Genomic DNA, 21,919 nt, shown 5'->3' on the forward strand with positions numbered 1-21,919 from the left:
CAAAGTTGGGAGTGCACAATTGTCTACAATATTTTGGCATGTTGTAACATTATCGCTTTCCCTTCACTGAAAACATCTCATCAAAAAATTAGATAATGGGGGGCGCGTCCAAGATGGCGACCAGAGCGGCCGCATAATCACAAGCTCCGGAACCCTGTATCCTAATCTGCTGACATCCGGACAGCAGAGAGCCATCGGCAGCACCAGAGTTCTCCCTGACCCTGCCTGTACCTGAAAGAGGGGAGCAGTGTGATTTTGGTCCCCCTCAATGGCGGTGGGCACTCGTGGATCGTTGTGGCCTCCGATCTCTCCTCCTCGTGGTATCCACTGCCATCCGAGCAGTGGGGAGCCTCTAGTGGGCATCGGAGGTCTCCCCTATACTGCCCACACCTGGAAGAGGGGAAGGAATCGCTTTTGGCCCCTCTCCGCAGCGGTTGGCATATCCGGCCTGTTGAGGCCTACCGCTGCCTACCTTAGCAGCACCAGGCCTCTGTTCTGAGTACCATCCATCCTTAAATGTGAGTACAGCCAGCGGGGGGAGTGCAGCTAATACCCATCAGATCCCCCACCAGGACCCCAGAGCCTGTACCAGGTGTCTGGGGCCTATAACATAGTGATCGTGGCCCCTGACCTGTTAAAATGTTTAAAAAGTTAAAATGTAGTTAAAAGTTTGATTGAAATAGCTTTTGATTTCAGTAAATATGCTGCAAACACAACAAATGACAATTTTCAGTTCTTTACAACCTATAAAGTGTTTTGAAACTTAATGTGCGTAATAATTTGGAACAGTGCATTGTAAGTTGTTTATGTTTAAAAAAAATCCTGTTATCATTAGGAGGTTTGTTCAATAAAATTTGAATTGTAACCTTAATAGTTGATAACATGAGAATTATGCTGACTGTTATTTACATCAATTATTTAGGTAAATGAGAAAAATATAATTTGCATAATTTGGAACAGGGTGTAAGGACATTCCTCATTTGGGTGGACTGACTTACTCTGTTGGTAGATGTAGAACTCTGCCTACCTCTTTATCTATATAGCTCATGTACTTAAACTCTATTCTCTCTTCTTCTCTTAACCCGGGTGTCGGCAACCCGCGGCTCCGGAGCCGCATGCGGCTCTTTTTCACCTTTCCTGCGGCTCCGGAGCACACTGCCCACCAGGTGACAGGCAATAGGGTCGGCAAGCCGCGGCTCTTTTAATGCAGCTCTTCTGTGTGCCGGGCGCCCGCTGGCAAACATTGGCTGTCAGGATGTAGGCGGGGCAGCGTGACGAACTCCTCTCCTCTCACAGTCCGCCCTGAAGACCAGAACGGCGCGGGAACACAGCGAGAGGAACGCGCGGAGCAAAGGTAAGTGAATTGACACAATATGGGGAATGAATTACTATAGGGGGGATGAATTACTATAGGGGGGATGAATTAATATGGGGAATGAATTACTATAGGGGGGATGAATTACTATAGGGGGGATGAATTACTATATGGGGGATGTATTTTCAGTTTTAAAAATGTTTATCTCAAAATAAATTTCAATCGTGGTTTTGGCGAGATTTGGCTCAGTTGAAAAAAAAGGTTGCCCACCACTGACCTAAGGCTATGATTGTGATTATGACGATACACTGTGGCCCTGATTAACCCTTTGCTTACTGGGCCCTTAAACCCCCTTCATGACTAGAGCGCTTTTTGCAATATATGCAGTGTCGGATTTGTTTTAAATGTTGCAATGGTTTTGCGGCTCCCAGTCTTTTTTTCCCTCTCGGAAACGGGTCCAAGTGGCTCTTTATGTCTTAAAGGTTGCAGACCCCTGTCTTAACCCTTTCTTTACTCTATATGACTGTGCCTTTTTGAAATGTACACTTTAGTTGTGCCTTGTTACTGTTATACACACTGTTTGAAGCTGTAATGTCATTTTACAGTCTATTCCTTGAAAAATAAAATTGTTTGTAAACAAAAAAAAAAATTAGATAATTACCAACATTGCTTATGTTTGCGTAAGCTCCTTGAACTAGTTGTACTGCTATACACACCTAAAATGTAAATTCTAGGTTAGTTCAGGGTGACGTCCAATTTGTAGGGTGGAAGTTTATTATATGGTATAAAAGGGACTCATTTTACCAAGTGTACAGGCTGCTCTACACAAGACAAGGTAAGCAAAATGACTTTTTACAGTATTTTTCTAGGCATGCTTGATTTTTCTTTCGTAGTACAAGCTCAAAGAAAAAACAATACTAAAAGGTAACCTTGGCTTAGAAGTGTTCATTATTCAAGTGAGAGAGACCCCTAGCAATATCTGCAATTTATAGGTGCCACCTGCCAAGCCAAGACACCTCTGTGAACTGTAACCTACGAAAGCAGGTCCCTGAAGATCTCTCCCTGAAGTGTAATTTGGATTGTTCAGTAAAATTTACTTTATAAACTTCACTACCCTACCCTAACCACTGGAAGACCAAACCTTTACTGGCACTTTTCTTTACAAGTTTAAATCAGAATTTTATGCTAGAAAATTACTTAGAACCACCAAACATTATATTTTTTTTTTTGCAGAGACCCTATAGAATAAAATGGCATAGTTTATGTCACACAGGTTTTGCGCAACAATTTTTCAAACACAATTTGTTTTGAAAAAATAAACTTTAAAGAATTTTAATGCAAGAAAACACAATAGATAACCTAGTTTTTTTTTTGTAAAATATAAAAAATTATTTTACGCCGAGTAAATAGATACATAACATGTCACATTTTAAAATTGTGGAATGGTGACAAACTTTGATACTTAAAAATCTATTTTTTTAATTGTAAATAAATTAAAGTTCTACCTAAGCACATCAAAAAAAATGTTTTCTAGCCCCACGAAAGCAGGTCCCTGAAGATCTCTCCCTGAAGTGTAATTTGGATTGTTCAGTAAAATTGACTTTATAAACTTCAGTACCCTAACCACTGGAAGACCAAACCTTTACTGGTACTTTTGTTTACAAGTTTAAATCAGATTTTTTTGTGCTAGAAAATTACTTAGAACCACCAAACATTTTTTTTTTTTGCAGAGACCCTATAGAATAAAATGGCAATACTTTATGTCACACAGTATTTGCGGAGCAGTTTTTCAAACACATTTTAATGCAAGAAAACACAATAGATAACGTAGTATTTTTGTAAAATATAAAAAATAATTTTACGCCGAGTAAATAGATACATAACATTTCACATTTTAAAATTTTGGAATGGTGATACTTAAAAACTCTTTTTTTAATTGTAAACAAATTAAAGTTACACCTAAGCATATAAAACCCCCCCCCAAATTTTTTTCTAGGCCCCCCCACCCCCACATATATGAACGTATGACTGTAAACGCACATGTTGGGGGTGCCTACTCATGAAAACTTAGATTGTGATACACATGTTACATATTGCCACGCTGTTGGGGATCGCTGCGCCGCTGGGCTCGGTGCAGGCGCAGTACACCGCCCTGTGCAGGGATGCGGGCGCCGGGACCTGGCCGACCGCGGCAACCAGGTTCGCGCATGCGCAGTAGAGACCACGGGAGCGCGCCTGGCACCAAAGACAGTGCAGAGCGGGATATTTAAACGGCCCTGAGCTGTCATTCAGTGCCTTCTGGTCTCTTTGAATCCTGTGTACCTATAAACCTGTGAAAGTAAGTTGCTGACCCGGATTGTGCCCTGACCTTGCTGTTTCTCCTGTTCTTGACCCTTGCTTGCCTGACCTCTCTCCTGAATGCCCCCTATTGGATCTGACCTGCTGTTGCTGACCTGGCATGTGACCCGACTATTCTTTGCCCGCTGCTCTGTACCGCATCGTCCCCATAGTTACCGACCCGGCTTGTATGACCTTGCACTTGCTCAGCCATCCATCCATCCCTCTCAACGGGGTCTCCAGACCTCCTCATACCTGGCTCTCTCCCGTGGGAGCCCCTGGCGAATACCCCTACCACCGACGGGTGTCCTCAGTAGTCACGACCTGGTCCCGGGGTACTCCAAGTCCATCCCCACCATCAGGGGCCCTGGTAAACAATTACTCTGGGGCTTAGACTCCGTACGCTGGGAACGTCCGATCAGTGGAGTGCTAGTGGTACCGCTGGGCGGTCCCTTACACACGCACTCCGGAATAAATGACCTATAGGGGGCTTTTAAAAGAGAAGTAGGGCTTTTTTTCCCCCCAATTATACTTTCCCCTAGGTGGATGTAGCATCGGTCTTTCTTTGGTCTTTGAATATTGTACATTCACATCAGTCCCTAACCCTCAAGGGGTATACAATCTAAAGTCCCTAACATACATTCATACACTAGGGCCAATTTAGTTATTTAGTTAGGATCCAATTAACCTACCAGCATGCATCTGTCCCCCGCCTGCTCTAGGGTAGAGAACTTAGCGATCACATGACCACTGATCGCTGAGTTCTCACCGCTGTTCTGAGCAGAGAGCGGGACTATCAGCCACAGCTGTCTGCTCACCCCCCCCAGGGATCATTGGAGCGCTGGGCTGTGGAGGGGGAGGGAGTGGCTAGCTCAGGCTCTCAGCAGTGCACTAAGAGGCTGAGCCAGGTCCCATTCCAGATTCTGGGGTGGATCCTGACTGTGAACTGTGAACTGTGGACTTCAGCCCTCTCTCAGCTGAAAATGGGTCACAGGACTGCAGAACGAACTGCACTCCTGTGATCCACAGAGGTACAGCCAAAGGAGCTTCAGCACCTGAAGGGCTGGTTCACATATATGCGGACTGGATGTGGTTTGAACTGCATCCAATCCATATGACATGTGAAATAGCATTGCTTCCTATGGTGCATGTTCACATATGTCCGGTGCACAGCTGGTGCAGATTCAGTGCGGTTTTAAAAGGAATCATGTTCGATTTCTGAGCAGTGGCTTCAATTCAGGTGCTGATTATAGGCTATTGACTTCTATGGGAACCATTCTTATTTATTTATTTCAGGTACTTATATAGCGCCATCAATTTCTGCAGCACTTTACATCTATATTGTACATTCACATCAGTCCCTAACCCTCAAGGGGTGTACAATCTAAAGTCCCTAACATACATTCATACACTAGGGCCAATTTAGTTAGGATCCAATTAACCTACCAGCATGGCTTTGGAGTGTGGGAGGAAACTGGAGTACCTAGAGGAACCCACACAGGCACAGGGAGAATGTGCAAACTCCAGGCAGGTGGTGCCGTGGTTGGCATTTGATCCAACGACCCCAGTACCACCAGGCGGAAGTGCTAACCACTAAGCCACTGTGCTGCCCATTCTTAAACTGCATGTGTGAACAGGATAAGATCTTGAGCTAATCCTGTCCTGAACCTGATGTAAACCTGCGAACAGCTACTGTATCAATTAGATGTGAAACCTGAGCTTCAATCCGCACTGCACATGTGTGAATAAGCTCTTAAAGCGTAGGCGATGGATGTGTTTTGCCTTTTTACAGGCACACACAAATTTAAACTTTGACATGTTAGGTATCTATTTACTCCGTACAACCTCATCTTTATATTTTACCAAAAAAATTGAAAATTTATTGTGCTTGCATGCCCTAAACTTCTTTTTTACTTTTCAGTAATATTGTGTGACATAAAAAATTACAACTACCACTATTTTATTCTCTAGGGTGTCTGCTTTCAGAAAATATATATTGTTTTGGGGGTTTTGTGTAATCTTCAGGCCGAAATCAATTTTCTAAACGTGTGCAAAAAAATGCAAAAACAGCCCTGACAGCTTTTCTAGGTGAAAAAATAGACCCTTTAGTGATTTCCTTAAAACTGGATTTTTAAAATATCTGCTAAAAGATTACCAGGAATAATGTGACAGATCTATTGTTATTACACACATTCTTTGTATATTAAAGTGGAGCTCCACCCAAAAGGGGACGTTTCGCTTTAAGGCTTTGTCCCCCGCACCCCATTAAGGATTGGCACCTCGGGGGAGCGGGTACCCAATTTTGACAGGTACCTGCTCCCACTTCCGCTGCCATCTCCTAGGCGATCGGAAGCGGAAATTTCCCCCCCCCCCTGTAGTCTTCTGGGACACGTGACAGGTCCCAGAAGACTATGGGGCCATTCACAAAGCGCAGCGCTTCTTGCGCATGCGCAGTGGGCAACCAGCTGTGAAGCTGCAAGCTGTCACAGCCCACACTGAAGATGCCAGTGCTGAGAAGAGAGGACAGCCGGAGAAACTGGCTGTGGTGAGGACACTGCAGGATTGAGGGACAGGTAAGTGTCTGTTTTTTAATAGTCAGCAGCTACAGTTTTTAGAGCTGCTGACTCTTATTTTTTTTTCATACTGCGGCTGGAGATCCACTTTAAGATTTGATGATGCTTTGTAAAATTTAGTAAACCCTTTTTTTAAGCCACATGTATACTGTATAGGCAACCTCACAGAAGTAGGTCCTTATCCGTGAGGGTGCGTACATGAGCCGTTCTATATATTTGATCACGCTCTGCACAACACGTTCCCAGATCAGAGACTGAGCTGTCAGTGACAGCTCCTGCTCTCATACTAACAATTGGGAACCAGGAAGCCTGATTACTGGTATAACCTCTGACTGGCTCTCATAGAGATCAGTTGCTGTAAAGTCCGCTCCTGTGTTGTTTTCACATCTTAAATGGAGAAATAGATACATATGAGTTCATTGACTAAAGGAGAATAGACTGTGTGCTTTGCAAGTGCCATTGCACTCATTTTCCCCAGAGTTTAGTGAAAATATTAAAGCGTCACTTTGTAAAGGATACCCAATCCAAGCAAAGAAAATAAAAAATAACAGCATTTTTGTTTGCATATGATTAGATGATGGAAATCAGCAGAGCTTCACCTCATTCACTAAGCTCTGGGGAAAAAAAATACAACTGCGCTTGAAAAGTACATACAGTCAGGTCCATAAATATTGGGACATGGACACAATTCTAAAATTTTTGGCTCTATACACCACCACAATGGATTTGAAATGAAACGAACAAGATGTGCTTTAACTGCAGACTGTCAGCTTTAATTTGAGGGTATTTACATCCAAATCAGGTGGAAGGTGTAGGAATTACAACAGTTTGCATATGTGCCTTCCACTTGTTAAGGGACCAAAAGTAATGGGACAATTGGCTTCTCAGCTGTTCCATGGCCAGGTGTGTGTTATTCCCTCATTATCCCAATTACAATGAGCAGATAAAAGGTCCAGAGTTAATTTCAAGTGTGCTATTTGCATTTGGAATCTGTTGCTGTCAACTCTCAAGATGAGATCCAAAGACCTGTCACTATCAGTGAAGCAAGCCATCATTAGGCTGAAAAAAACAAAACAAACCCATCAGAGTGATAGCAAAAACATTAGGCGTGGCCAAAACAACTGTTTGGAACATTCTTAAAAAGAAGGAACGCACCGGTGAACTCAGCAACACCAAAAGACCCGGAAGACCACAGAAAACAACTGTGGTGGATGACCGAAGAATTCGTACCCTGGTGAAGAAAACACCCTTCACAACAGTTGGTAAGTAATGGGACAGAATTATAATCATAAATCAAACTTTCACTTCTTAATACTTGGTTGCAACTCCTTTGCAGTCAATTACAGCCTGAAGTCTGGAACGCATAGACATCACCAGATGCTGGGTTTCATCCCTGGTGATGCTCTGCCAGGCCTCTTCTGCAACTGTCTTCAGTTCCTGCTTGTTCTTGGGGCATTTTCCCTTCAGTTTTGTCTTCAGCAAGTGAAATGCATGCTCAATCGGATTCAGGTCAGGTGATTGACTTGGCCATTGCATAACATTACACTTCTTTCCCTTAAAAAACTCTTTGGTTGCTTTTGCAGTCTGCTTTGGGTCAATGTCCATCTGCACTGTGAAGCGTCCAATGAGTTGTGAAGCATTTGGCTGAATATGAGCAGATAATATTCCCGAAACACTTCAGAATTCATCCGGCTGCTTTTGTCAGCAGTCACATCATCAATAAATACAAGAGAAGCAGTTCTATTGGCAGCCATACATGCCCACGCCATGACACTACCACCACCATGCTTCACTGATGAGGTGGTATGCTTAGGATCATGAGCAGTTCCTTTCCTTCTCCATACTCTTCTCTTCCCATCACTCTGGTACAAGTTGATCTTGGTCTCATCTGTCCATAGGATGTTGTTCCAGAACTGTGAAGGCTTTTTTACATGTCGTTTGGCAAACTCTAATCTGGCCTTCCTGTTTTTGAGGCTCACCAATGATTTACATCTTGTGGTGAACCCTCTGTATTCACTCTGGTGAAGTCTTCTCTTGATTGTTGACTTTGACACACATACACCTACCTCCTGGAGAGTGTTTTTGATCTGGCCAACTGTTGTGAAGGGTGTTTTCTTCACCAGGGTACGAATTCTTCGGTCATCCACCACAGTTGTTTTCTGTGGTCTTCCGGGTCTTTTGGTGTTGCTGAGTTCACCGGTGCGTTCCTTCTTTTTAAGAATGTTCCAAACAGTTGTTTTGGCCACGCCTAATGTTTTTGCTATCACTCTGATGGGTTTGTTTTGTTTTTTTCAGCCTAATGATGGCTTGCTTCACTGATAGTGACAGGTCTTTGGATCTCATCTTGAGAGTTGACAGCAACAGATTCCAAATGCAAATAGCACACTTGAAATTAACTCTGGACCTTTTATCTGCTCATTGTAATTGGGATAATGAGGGAATAACACACACCTGGCCATGGAACAGCTGAGAAGCCAATTGTCCCATTACTTTTGGTCCCTTAACAAGTGGAAGGCACATATGCAAACTGTTGTAATTCCTACACCGTCCACCTGATTTGGATGTAAATACCCTCAAATTAAAGCTGACAGTCTGCAGTTAAAGCACATCTTGTTTGTTTCATTTCAAATCCATTGTGGTGGTGTATAGAGCCGAAAATGTTAGAATTGTGTCGATGTCCCAATATTTATTGACCTGACTGTAGTCTATTTGCCTTTAGTAAGTCAACCCCATTGCATACATATAAGATCCATTATATAACCCATTGTATACATTCAGGATATATTATATAATACAATGTATACATACAGGATCCATTATATAATACATTGTATATAGAGATGAGCGAATCGAACATGACGAAGTGGAATTCGTTCCGAAGATTTGGAAAAACTCTATTCGCGACGAATCCGAAGATTATCAAACTTCGGATGCACGAATCGAATTTTCCCAAAAATGGCGGCGACATGTGTGGCGACGGAGAAAATGGACAGAGAAGATGGGGCGGGGATCTCTGGGAAGGCGCGCAGACAAGGCGCGCTGACCCATAATGCATTCATGACATGTGATCGCATTAGCCAATCAGCAGCCAGCCAGCACTGTGTAATGGTGGAGCTATAAATCGCGGCCATCTTAGAATTCTCCATTAGCCTCCGGTCATTCAAGAGAGACAGACCTGTGTGTATTAAGGGACAGAGTTAGGGCCACAGAGACTTTAGGGCCACAGAATCGTTACTCAGGGACACAGAATCGTTACTCAGGGACACAGAATCGTTACTTAGGGACACAGCTATCAAAGAATCGAAAATTCCTAATTGATGATGATGAGGCTGATCGCACTTGGCAGCCTCGTCGTCATCAGGCTATTGCTTCCGCATCATCAGGAGAAGAGGGTGCCAGCTTGCCAGCGAGCAAAACAGTCGGTGGGTTGCCCAGGAGGCAGCAGGGTCGCAGCAGTGTCAGTGGAGGCAAACGGCCACGGAGTAGAGCACCAGCTCCACTGCAGCCTACCACCACGGCCAGTAGTGGTGCCGGTGTGCACGGAGGAAGTAGCAGTCAGCCAGTGAGGAGTAGCGGGGGCAAAGTTTCCTACTCGGCGGTGTGGCAATTTTTCGTCAAGCCGCCCGAGGAAGTAAACGTAGCCGTATGTCGACGATGCAATCTCTGCATTGCATCTGCAATCACAATGCTGACTTCCCGGATCGCCACTCAGCCATTGGACTCTTGATAGTCGTCTCCCCACACTGCTGCTGGGGGGACTTTTTAACCTAGGCCTGTGTATGGCCTTCAATTGAAGCTGCTTCCGCTCCGCCACTCTGCCATGGGCCTCTTGGGTATCCCAGAAGCTGCTGAGCGGGTCAGGGCAATAAAGCTCCCGGTTCGCAGGTTGTTCTGTCTTATGGATGGAAGTACGACAGTATATGATCTTCTTCGCACCCACGGCATCACCTCATAGAATCTCTGCATTGCATCTGCAATCACAACGCTGACTTCCCGGATCGCCACTCAGCCATTGGACTCTTGATAGTCGTCTCCCCACACTGCTGCTGGGGGGACTTTTTAACATAGGCCTCTGTATGGCCTTCAATTTTAGCTGCTTACGCTCCGCCACTCTGCCATGGGCCCCTGTACCGCCTCCTCATGCTGCTGCCAGGCCCGTAATCTGCCATGGGCCCCCGTACCGACTCCTCATGCTGCTGCCAGGCCCGTAATCTGTCATGGGCCCCTGTACCGCCTCCTCATGCTGCTGCCAGGTCCAGAGTGTGTCATGGGTCCCTGTACGGCCTCCCATTGCTGCTGTCTCCATCGCCACACTCTGCCATGTGCCACTTTCAGGTCTCCTCACACTGCTGGTGGGTTCCATTTTGTCATAGGGTGCTGTATGGTCTCCCATTGCTGCTGCCTCCACCGCCACACTGTGGCTCCACACTCTGGTTTTGGCCCCGTGACTGCCCAAATGAGTGAAGTGTGCGGTGATTCTAAGATCGACGGCACTCATCTGCATGTCATACTGACTGACAGTATTATTTCTCTTCCCCAGCAGACTCCAAGGGCATTTAAATTAAAGGTACAGTGTTCTGCACTAATATAAAGGCTCTCTGAAGCCTAGAAACACCCTTTTTATAAGTTAAATTCGCAGCGAATATATTCGGCTCGAAGCGAATTTATTTGGCGAATTCGGCGAATCAGCCGAACCAAATTTTTGAATAATTCGCTCATCTCTAATTGTATACATACAAAATATATAATACATTGTAAACATACAGGATCTATTATATGATACATAATCTACATACAGGATATATTATATAATACATTGCATACATACAGGATCCATTATATGATCCATTGTGTACATACATGATACATTATATGATACATTGTATACATACAGGATACATTGTCTACATGCAGGATATATTATATAATACATTATATACATACAGGACATATTATATAATATATTGTATACATACAGAATATATTTAATGCATTGTATACATCAAAATATCAATATTAATATAAAAGTGCTAAACTCTTGAGGCTAGTAGTGCATATTATAAAAAATATTAATGCAGAAATGTAGCCATACATAGATAAATGCTACAATCCAAAACGTTGTAAAGTGTCCATAAATGTATTATTGTCCTTTCAAGATATCAATGATCCAACCATGCACCCAACATTGCTGTCCGATGTGATAAACTATAATTCTTCACCGCCAACGTGCGGTAGAATGAGAGGCTTACCAGATCAAATCACAAGCCATTTTCTCATATAATCAAATGATAAGGGAAAAGGCACCAACAGGATCTCCAGATCTAGTTCAGGCATACCATATAGAATATACAGACCAGGAGATGTTGAAAAGAAGACCAATCTCTCCAGGATCTCCTCATACTCATAGCATGTATGACAATACACACATAAAAAGAGAAAACATTCCACCCATAGCGTAGTAAGTTTTATTAAAAATTGTGCATGACAAGATAAAAAGTGCCACTCCAGGTACTGGATATTCGCAAAATGTGAAAGAACCGCAACACCACCACTTCGTCTAACAGGGCAGGTGGGTGTGTGTTCCACGAGCAGACTCCAAACCACCGGAAGTGACATTCAATGGGGACCTGAAGTGACGATAATGGCCAGGCCTCAATGCATTTCGTGGAATCGCTTCATCAGGAAGCTAACTCTGAGCTAGAATAGACCCTAGAAATAAGGCAGGAAGGAGGGAGCACAACACGTGCCGACACATACAAGGCTTGTAGGTGGCACCATGTGTGCAGAACCGCTCTATAGGCTGACAGGCTCTCTGTAGTCATTGTGTGTGTACCTTCTGATCAGCCTGCTGGGAATGCATGACCTGGTGGTGGCAGCTGTCACATCTGACATTGCAAAGCCCTCTACCCCCTGCTTCTTCCTGGATGATTCTAGGAGTCATGTTTTTTGCACTTAAGTGTAAGGATGACAATGACAAGGTGTGCTGCACCACATGAGGCATGAGGATGACACTGGGAGGGGAGATGCTTGAGTTGAACATGCATGGGTCAGGTAAGATGTCTAGATTGGACATTGGCTGCTGCTAGAGGCTCTGCATCATGTTGCGTGTATTGGGGAAGGAGGTCACCATAGTTGAGGAGGATGTAGGGTCATCCCCCCCAAGTCACTCTGTCCCCCAGTGCAATCTCCCCTCCCAGGTCTGGAGGACAGACTAACTGGGGGGGGGGGGAGGGAGGTTAATGTACTGAGGGGAATGTACTGGGGACAGGCTGACCTGGGGGGAGGGGAATTTCACTGCAGACAAACTGACCTTGGAGGGGGGGGGGAATTTTACTAGGGACAGATTGACCTGGAGGGGGAAGTTACTGGGAAAAGACTGACCTGGGGGTGTTTTTACTGGAAAAAAGACTGACCTGGGGGGATTTTACTGAGGTCAGACTGACCTGGGGGAGGGGGGATTTACTGGGAACAGATTGACCTGGAGGGGTGATTTTACTGAGAAAAGACTGACCTGGGGAGAATTTTACTGGGGACAGACTGACCGGGGGGGGGGGGGGTATTTTACTGGGGACAGTTTGACCTGGAGGGGGGATTTAGGAGATTTACTGGGAAAAGACTGACCTGGGGGAGTTTACTTGGAAGAGACTGATCTGGGGGGGGGGGATTTTACTGGAAAAAAAGACTGATCTGGGGGGGGATTTTACTGGAAAAAAGACTGAACTAGGGGGGATTTTACTGGGGAAAAGACTGACCTGCAGGGGGATTTTACCGGGGACAGACTGATCTGTGGGGGTGGGAGGAAATTTACTATGGACAGATTAACCAGGGGGATTTACTGGAAAAAGGCTGACCTAGGGGGGATTTTACTGGGGACAGACTGACCTGCGGTGGGGGAAGGAAATTTACTATGGACAGATGAACCTGGAGGGGGGATTTACTGGGAAAAGACTGACCTGGGGGGGATTTTACTGGGGACAGACTGACTTGGGGGGAGGGGAGGTTTACTGGGGACAGACAAACCTGGGGAGGGATTTTACTGGGGGCAGATTGACCTGGAGGGGAAATTTACTGGGAAAAGAGGAGTGGATAGCCCTCTAGTGGCTAAATAAGATATTGCGAGGTCCGGATTTATGGAGATGTCTTATTACATACATGCAAGTTTTACATGCGTTGTATCAAAACGTTCAGCTATCCCTGCTGCCACTAAAAATTGTCCACGGCTAAGCCATAGTCCTGATAGTTTTCATAATATGACCATTTGTTTGCAACTCACGCCGCCCATTTTACTCTAGCCACTCCAATCACACAACAGTTACTCAAGCCACTCCACCAAGTTACTCCGCCCACTCCAGTTGTAGACTACTGGTGGAGGCAAGAACACTTCACACAATTTCCCCAGAAATTGTAGCCTTTCTAGTTTATTTTGTTGTTGTTGTGGGAACACAATTGATATCAGCAGCAGCACCTATTCGTTTGTTTATTTATATTGTATAGTAGGCTCAGAAGTTCACTTATCTAAAGATAAAATCGCTAGATCAAGGTTTTATCTAGGTCAGTGTCAGACCAATGAGGTCTGCCTGTCAGTTTTTCAGGTGGACCAGTACAGACCCTCCAGTCTCCTCTATGGAGCAGCAGGTGTCAACGGACATGCTGACATCCAATCCTTTCCATTAAAAACAGATGGATGGGAGTCCCTTCTCTATCTATTTGGCAGATCGGTTTGGATAGCAGTCCAGTGTAAATGGACAGGTGGCTCGTTTACATCCGACCTCCCATAGAAAAGAGCTGGCTGTGTCTGCGCTACGTAAGCGGAGCGGACACAGACCAGCCATCCACCTGCTCAGAAATTTCCCGCTGAGCAGGTAGACACTAATAGATCCCACTCCATGTGGAAGGGGCCTAAGAATTAACCCCCCTGGCGGTCTTCCTGAGTGTAGCTCGGGGTTAATTCTCAGTACCAAAAGCGTTAACCCCAAGCTACACTCGGGATTACACTGCAGCATTGCTCCGGGATCCCTCCAGCACTTACCTTGTCCTGCACTCCCACGATGTCCCTCCTGCAGCGTCCCCAGCCATCTCCTCCAGTCGATGCCTACATATGTCTTCTGGGTTCCGTTCCCTGCGAGTGTCGGGACATACAGGGGATGGAACCGGTGAGAAATTTTAAAATGTTAAAAAGTAACATTCACTAAATACACTAAAATCACATAGTAAAACATTCCTGTATCAAACCATTTCACATACATTTTGTCCCGAGTGCTTTGTCCTGTGCCCTGCCTGCATTTTTACTGTTCTTTCTGCCTGGAAACTGTCAAATGTCCATGGCATCCAAAAAGCGTCCCTTTAGGTCAAAAGCGGTTTTAGACCAGCTAGAGAACAGCGATAGTAAATTAGAACCACTTGCAGAATTGAGTGATAATGATTCGTGGGGAAATTCGTCAGACACTGAAAACAATTTTGCGACTTTGCTCAGTGATGTGCGAACTCGGCGCTCTATTTCAAATTTCATTGTTTTTGGTTTGATTATATTATTGAATTGAATTAAATGTAATATTATATTAATATTTTTTAGGATTATTTATTATATTATAATTTATTATTTCTAGTTTCAAATTTTATCATACCCGGGATGTTTACTAGACTCTTTTTCGGACAGATTTCAGTGAGTTATTCCTAAAAATTACAGGCATACAATTAAAAAAACTACATATTTCCATGGAAAAAAATGTACTGCTTTGAGCACAGACATATTGACATAATCAGACCGCTAGGGAGGTTAAAGTGAAGAGTGGGGTCAAAGGTCAGGGTCAGGATCAGTGTATTTTACTCAGGATTTAAAATAAAAATTTAATTTCGTATCAGTGTGAGTCAGTGTCAGTGTGTTTTAGGAAGGATGAAAGAAGCAAACTGCACACTATTGTTTCTGTTACTATGGGCACACAGGTATGTGGTTGAGGAATCCATTACCATTTACTGACAAATGACAGGCCAATATGTCCTGAAAAAACCTGGATACACCAAGTAGTTGTGATGATATGTACAGTTTTAACATGTCGAAGTAGCAAAATTGTGTTCAGGCGTAAATACCCTTCGTCATGAAAGGGTTAAATTGATGAAACAATATTCGGGTGCCTAGTAAGAAATATTGTAGTCAATCTAATTGAAAGACTTATATTTCCATCTATAACATGTCTGTTTTGCTTTGGGTCACTCTTTTATACATAGGTATCTTGGTTTTTTTTTTAGATCTCTTTTCAAGAAACTTGGTGAATCGATATGAAGGTCATTCTGTTCCTTGCGCTTTGTCTGTACTTAAGCTATTTCTCAGAGGGTAGGAAGTTAAACAGGTGCGCGTTTGTAAAAACCGCGGAATCAAATTTGAATGGAGTTGCTGGAACCAGTACTGCTGACTGTAAGTAGAACACACCGAAAAAAATCACGATCATTATCTGCATCAATGTAGAGCACGGGTGTCAAACTGGCGGCCCTCCAGCTGTTTCCAAACTACAAGTCCCATGAGTCATTGCAAAATTGACAGTTACAAGCATGACTCCCAGAGGCAGAGGCATGATGGGACTTGTAGTTTCACAACAGCTGGAGGGCCGCCAGTTTGACACCCCTGATGTAGAGTATATGCATGTAGAGTTCACACTCCTGCATCCTATAGTCTGTTTAATAGAATAGGGGTTCAATTGGCATATAATGTTATTATATTTAGGATACATTTCTTTAAAAGTCTTTATAATGCAAATTTTTTTGGTAAAATATAAAGGGTGAAGTTGCTTTGAGCATGTTTAAATGTTTTACAAGTAAGTGCTGCCTATTTTAACCACGTGCCCTCCAGAGGATTCACCCCGCTTCTTCACCAGGCCATGCAACACTGTACATAAATGAAATGTATGTCCTTTTTTTCCCCACAAATAGTTTTCTTTTGGTGGTATTTGATAATCTCTGCATTTTTAATTTTTTGCGCTATGAACAAAAACAGACCGACAATTTTGAAATTTACATTTTGAATTTTTGCTATTAAAACATATCCAATGAAAAAAAATTTCTTTATACATTTAGGCCAAAATGTACTTTGCTACATATCTTTGCTAAAAAAAAAATCCCAAAACATGGGATTACAATACATGTATATTAATTGGTTTACGTGAAAGTTATAGCGTCTACAAACGGCAGTATATACAGTATATATTGGAATTGTTTTTCTTATTAATACTAGCAATGGCGGCGATCAGTGACTTATAGCTGGACTGTGGCAGGCATTCTGACACTGAGTGGGAACGGACTAACGTCCACTGACATCTCCAGTGACACTAATAAAGTGATCAGTGCTAATAAAAAGCACTGACACTGTACTAATGACACTGGGCAGGAAGGGGTTAACATCTGGGGCGATCAAAGGGTTAACTGTCTGCTGTGTGTGTGTGTTACTTGGGAGACATGTTGTGCAGAGAAATACAAAGCAGCATGTCCTTGCTGGCAGGAGACAGACCTGTGTGGTTTATACTCAGATCTCTCCCCTCTCAGCCCTGCCAACAATCACCGAGTCCCGTCCTGGAATCGATGGCTGGGACCCTGTAATTGACATATCCAGCAGCCAATAGCGGCGTGGGTAGGGTGGCGTCTCCTACCCAGAAGTGCAAAATCGTGTGTGTGTGTGTGTATGTGTATATATGTGTGTATGTATGTATATATGTGTGTATGTATGTGTATATACAGTATAAATACACACAGTGAAGGAAATAAGTATTTGATCCCCTGCTGATTTTGAATGTTTGCCCACTCACAAAGAAATGATCAGTCTAAAAATCGAATGGTAGGTGTATTGTAACACGCAGAATAGCAACAAAAAATTCAAAAGAATTGCATGTCTAACAAATTATGCACCGATTTGCATGTTCATGAAGGAAATACGTATTTGATCCCCTTCACAAACCACCAGCCTTTAGAACCACTTTAAATGATCTTGTACAAAAAATGCATTTTCTTATTGTGCTAGTGTGCCGTTCTTCTTAATCAAGTGCTAATATTCGTGTGCTCCACACCAGTGATCCCACTCACCAACTTTCATGGACTCTTAATAATGTATAAGAGTGTAGTGCACTTGTGAAAAGTTTCCAATTCGGCAGGGACTTGTGGTCCTCCTCTGCAATGATATCCTCTCCCAATAGTGATGTATATCAAAACAGCTTTCACAGGAATGTGGTTTCACATGAATACATAGAGGTATAAAAAAGGGGACCCACATAGTGAAATACCGTTTATTATAAGAAATGAGACAATATAGATTGCGCTCACATTTAAAAAGCGGTATCCATCCATAAAACACTGGAGAGGTGAAACGTGTCGTTGGAAGCCTTTGGGGACATCACATCCGGCCGTTGGAACGCACGTCAGTGCGTCATTTCTGGACCAGCATTTTATGCTTGGATATCGCTTTTTAAAGGCAAGAATATTCGCACTTGATTAAGAACAGCACACTGGTACAATAAGAGACTTCAATTTTTGCACAAGATAATATAAGGGTTGAATCCTTGGCGGGGAGCACAGCAAAAATACTTGCACTTTATTATGAAGAACAGCATATTTGTTTTTTGCACAGCGTAATTTAAGATTGATATGCGTTGTTATAGTGTTTATTTACTCCTAAAAGATTTCAATATTTCGGAGGGTCAGTACCTTAAATAGAAGCAGAGCCATTAACATATTAGTTAGCACATTCTATTCACTGTAATATAAAAGCATTTATAAAAATCTGCTGTAGGCGGGGCGGGATGCTCCTCCTTCTGAGTGGACGTCATATGACAGCCTATCAGAAGGTGCTTCTCGCAGGGCTACGCAGCGGCGCAATCTGTCACCAGCTGTGTCCACTGGACACAGCCCATGACAGATCACTACACCAGCCCGCTGCCAGTGTCATTTGACCACTGTGACCGATCACATGACAGGTCGCATGACACAGCAGATCACATGACAATTTTTTACATCCCAACCACTGCCTGGAGTTTGCATGTTCTCCCTGTGCTTGCGGGAGTTTCCTCCAAGTACTCTGGTTTCCTCCCACACTCCAAAGACATGCTGGTAGGTTATTTGGCTCCTGTCTAAATTGGCCCTAGTATGTGTACAGTATGTATGAATGTGAATTAGGGACCTTAGATTGTACACCCCTTGAGGGTTAGGGACTGATGTGAATGTACAATATATATGTAAAGCGCTGCGTAAATTGACAGCGCTATATAAGTACCTGAAATAAATAAATAAAAATACAATGGATGGCTTCCTTTCATGCCATCCATTGTATACAATTGTGTTGTTAGCTGTGATTGGTCACAGCGGTCACACGGTACAGACAGGGCCAATCACAGCCCATCCGTACCATGTGATGAGCTTTGCCCAATCACAGATAATCACAACAAAAGACTGAATGAATCGGTTTCATTCAGTAAAATGGTTGCTAATATCAATAAAGTACATTGGTATTAGCAATCATAATGTGTAAAAAAAAATATATCACTTTCCCAGAGTGGTACAATGTTACTATGGTAACATTTTATAGTTCTGGTCACAGTAAAAAAAATTGACAAAAAAATATAATGAATAAAAAATAGAAAAAAAATATTTATTTAGTTATTTATTTACTGTTACCAGTCTGTGTCCCTGATCACCACCACACCAGTTATATGATAACACTGTACTAGACTAATGATTAGTTAACCCTTTGGAAAAAATTCCTTCATTTTCCAAAAAATTGTGACAAAAAAATTACAACTTCAAAAAACTCGCCATGCCTCTTACCAAATACCTTGGACTGTCTATTTTCCACAAATGGATAATTTGAGAGATATCTGTACTATCCTGGCATTTTCGGGCCTTAAGAAATGAGATTGTCCATCAGTACATCAGGTTTGATCGATATACGGTATACATGGTTTGTGGACTCTATAACTTTCCTATACACTAATTTGGGGTATTTTCACCTAAGAAATGTAGCAGAATACAAGTTAGCCTAAATTTATGAAAAAATGGTATTTATTTGCAAACATAAATTAACAAAAAAGCAGGGTTTTTCTGCAAAAGTTTTTTTTTGTTTATTTAGCAAAAAATAAACTAAGTCGTGATTAAATACCACCACAAGAAAGCTCTATTTGTGTGAAAAAAAATTTTTTTTTTATGAATACAGCGTTGCATGAACGCACAATTATCATTCAAAATGCGACAACTGGGCAGGAAGGGGGTAAAGGTGCCCGGTATAGAAGAGGTTAAAATAAAAAGGTGGAGCTCCTAGCGTGGGAAATTAGTCCTAATATTCAAAACTGCTTGTACCGGAGAAATTGAGACAAATTACAGTATTTCAAATTTTTCATATGCGACATTTTAAAAACCGTTGCAGGTACTGACGAAAGATATCAACGATCTTACACACTGTTTTCACTGTCATCATTTCGATATTGAATCTTGACCTAAAACTCTTCACTAAGATCTTAGCACACAGATTACTACCATTAAAGCATCACTAAACCCACAACAGTACAATCAGTCTGTATATGTAGTAAAGCATGCTTGTTATACTCACTGTGGAACCTAAGGGGTTAATCCTCTGCATTGTGTAAAAAGGCCATTTGATCCTTTCTTCTGTATTCCTCCCCTTTTTCAAGCCACCACCTCTTATCTCCAGACTGAACTGTAGGCATGCACATGCTCAGTTTGGTGTGTATTGCTAGAGAGGTTTTTTTTTTTTTCTTGAGAGAGTGCATGTGATCAGCACAGGGCCAATCAGCCCTGTCCAGACAGAGTTCAGGGGTTTTGCATTCTCCTAGAGCATGGGTGTCAAACTGGTGGCTCTCCAGGGTTGCCAAACTACAGATCCCATGAGGCATTGCAAGACTGACTGTTACAAGCAAGAGTCCCAAAGGCAGAGGCATGATGGGACTTGTAGTTTCACAACAGCTGGAGGGCCGCCAGTTTGAAACCCCTGTCCTAGAGTAGAAAGAAAACTCCTACAAGCTTTAACCAGTGCTCTGCTTAAGCCCGTTATATACTGCTGATGAGAAAAGGTATTTAGCAGTTTATAATTACTAAAATAATTGCATTTCCATGTTGTGTGTACTGTGGGAGACCAGATATAGTGAATGCAGGGTCCTGTGAGACCAGATATAGGGAATGCAGGGTCCTGGGAGACCAGATATAGGGAATGCAGGGTCCTGGAGACCAGATATAGGGAATGCAGGGTCCTGGGAGACCAGATATAGGGAATGCAGGGTCCTGGAGACCAGATATAGGGAATGCAGGGTCCAGGGAGACCAGATATAGGGAATGCAGGGTCCAGGGAGACCAGATATAGTGAATGCAGGGTCCTGGGAGACCAGATATAGTGAATGCAGGGTCCGGGGAGACCAGATATAGTGAATGCAGGGTCCAGGGAGACCAGATATAGGGAATGCAGGGTCCGGGGAGACCAGATATAGTGAATGCAGGGTCCGGGGAGACTAGATATAGTGAATGCAGGGTCCGGGGAGACCAGATATAGGGAATGCAGGGTCCAGGGAGACCAGATAGCAAATGCGGGGTCCTGGGAGACCAGATATAGTGAATTCGGGGTCCGGGGAGACCAGATATAGCGAATGCGGGGTCCTGGGAGACCAGATATAGTGAATTCGGGGTCCGGGGAGACCAGATATAGCGAATGCAGGGTCCGGGGAGACCAGATATAGTGAATGCAGGGTCCCGGGAAACCAGATATAGCGAATGCAGGGTCCGGGGAGACCAGATATAGTGAATGCAGTGTCCGGGGAGACCAGATATAGTGAATGCAGGGTCCAAGGAGACCAGATATAGTGAATGCATGGTCCGGGGAGACCAGATATAGTGAATGCGGGGTCCGGGGAGACCAGATATGGCGAATGCAGGGTCCTGGGTTTAGTAACACTTTAAGGCTCCATGCACATTAGCATTTTTTTAAACTCAAAAAATGCTGGTAAAAATGCTGGATAAAAAAACACTGGTAATAGCGACTTTTAGTAGCGTTTTAGAAGCATTTTAGTAACGTTTGGGAGCAGTTAGGAGCGTTAGCATTTTATTAGCATTTTTACAGTACATGTAGGCTCCATGCACACTATTGTTTTTTTTTAAGCTCCTAGAAGCTGTTATCAGCATTTTATTTTCTGCTCCTAGAAGCTAAATAGTGTCATCCTATGTGTCCATGCACACTACTTTAGTTTTTGGGGTTGTTTGGAGTGTTTTTCCAGCAGAAAAAAAAATGCTAAATGCTTCTAAACGCTACTAAAATGCTCCTAACAATTTCTTCTAGCATTTTCATTTTTTTTTTCTACATGTACACAGATACACAGAATATAACTGGATACTAACATTTATAGGTAAAGTTGATCCAGGGAATATCGAATTGCCTCTCGGGGATCAGGAAGGAGTTTTTTCCCCTGCAGGAGCAAATTGGATCATGCTTTGATGGGTTTTTTTTGCCTTCCTCTGGATCAACTGTGGGTATAGGATTATAACTTTATTTTTTTTTGTTCTATGGTTGAACTGGATGGACTTTTGTCTTTTTCAGCCAGACTAACTATGTAACTATGTACTGAAAAAACGCTAATAACATGCTAACACTCCTAAAGGCTACTAAAATAGAAATGCTATTACCAGCATTTTTTGAGTTTAAAAAAATGCTAGTGTGAAT

The 21,919-nt window shown here is 43.1% G+C and overlaps 1 protein-coding gene across 2 annotated transcripts in view; it reads left to right on the forward strand.

Moving 5' to 3' along the window:
* The first annotated feature begins 1,070 nt into the window (after positions 1-1,070).
* Positions 1,071-21,919, forward strand: part of LOC149455796 (lysozyme C-like) — a 54,540-nt gene continuing 33,691 nt past the window's right edge. The window contains exons 1-2 of one of the 2 annotated variants that reach the window (XM_089685882.1): positions 1,071-1,354; positions 15,472-15,637. In XM_089685882.1, the coding sequence (XP_089542008.1) occupies positions 15,502-15,637 (136 nt within the window). In that variant the 5' untranslated portion in view covers positions 1,071-1,354; positions 15,472-15,501. Of the gene's footprint in view, positions 1,355-2,015; positions 2,151-15,471; positions 15,638-21,919 lie in introns of those variants that run through there. The other variant, XM_089685883.1, reaches the window with a different exon arrangement.

The sequence above is a fragment of the Staurois parvus genome, unplaced genomic scaffold, assembly GCF_062004578.1.
Source record: "Staurois parvus isolate SC_StPar_1 unplaced genomic scaffold, SC_StPar_1.0 ptg000388l, whole genome shotgun sequence".
Classification (NCBI taxonomy): domain Eukaryota; kingdom Metazoa; phylum Chordata; class Amphibia; order Anura; family Ranidae; genus Staurois; species Staurois parvus.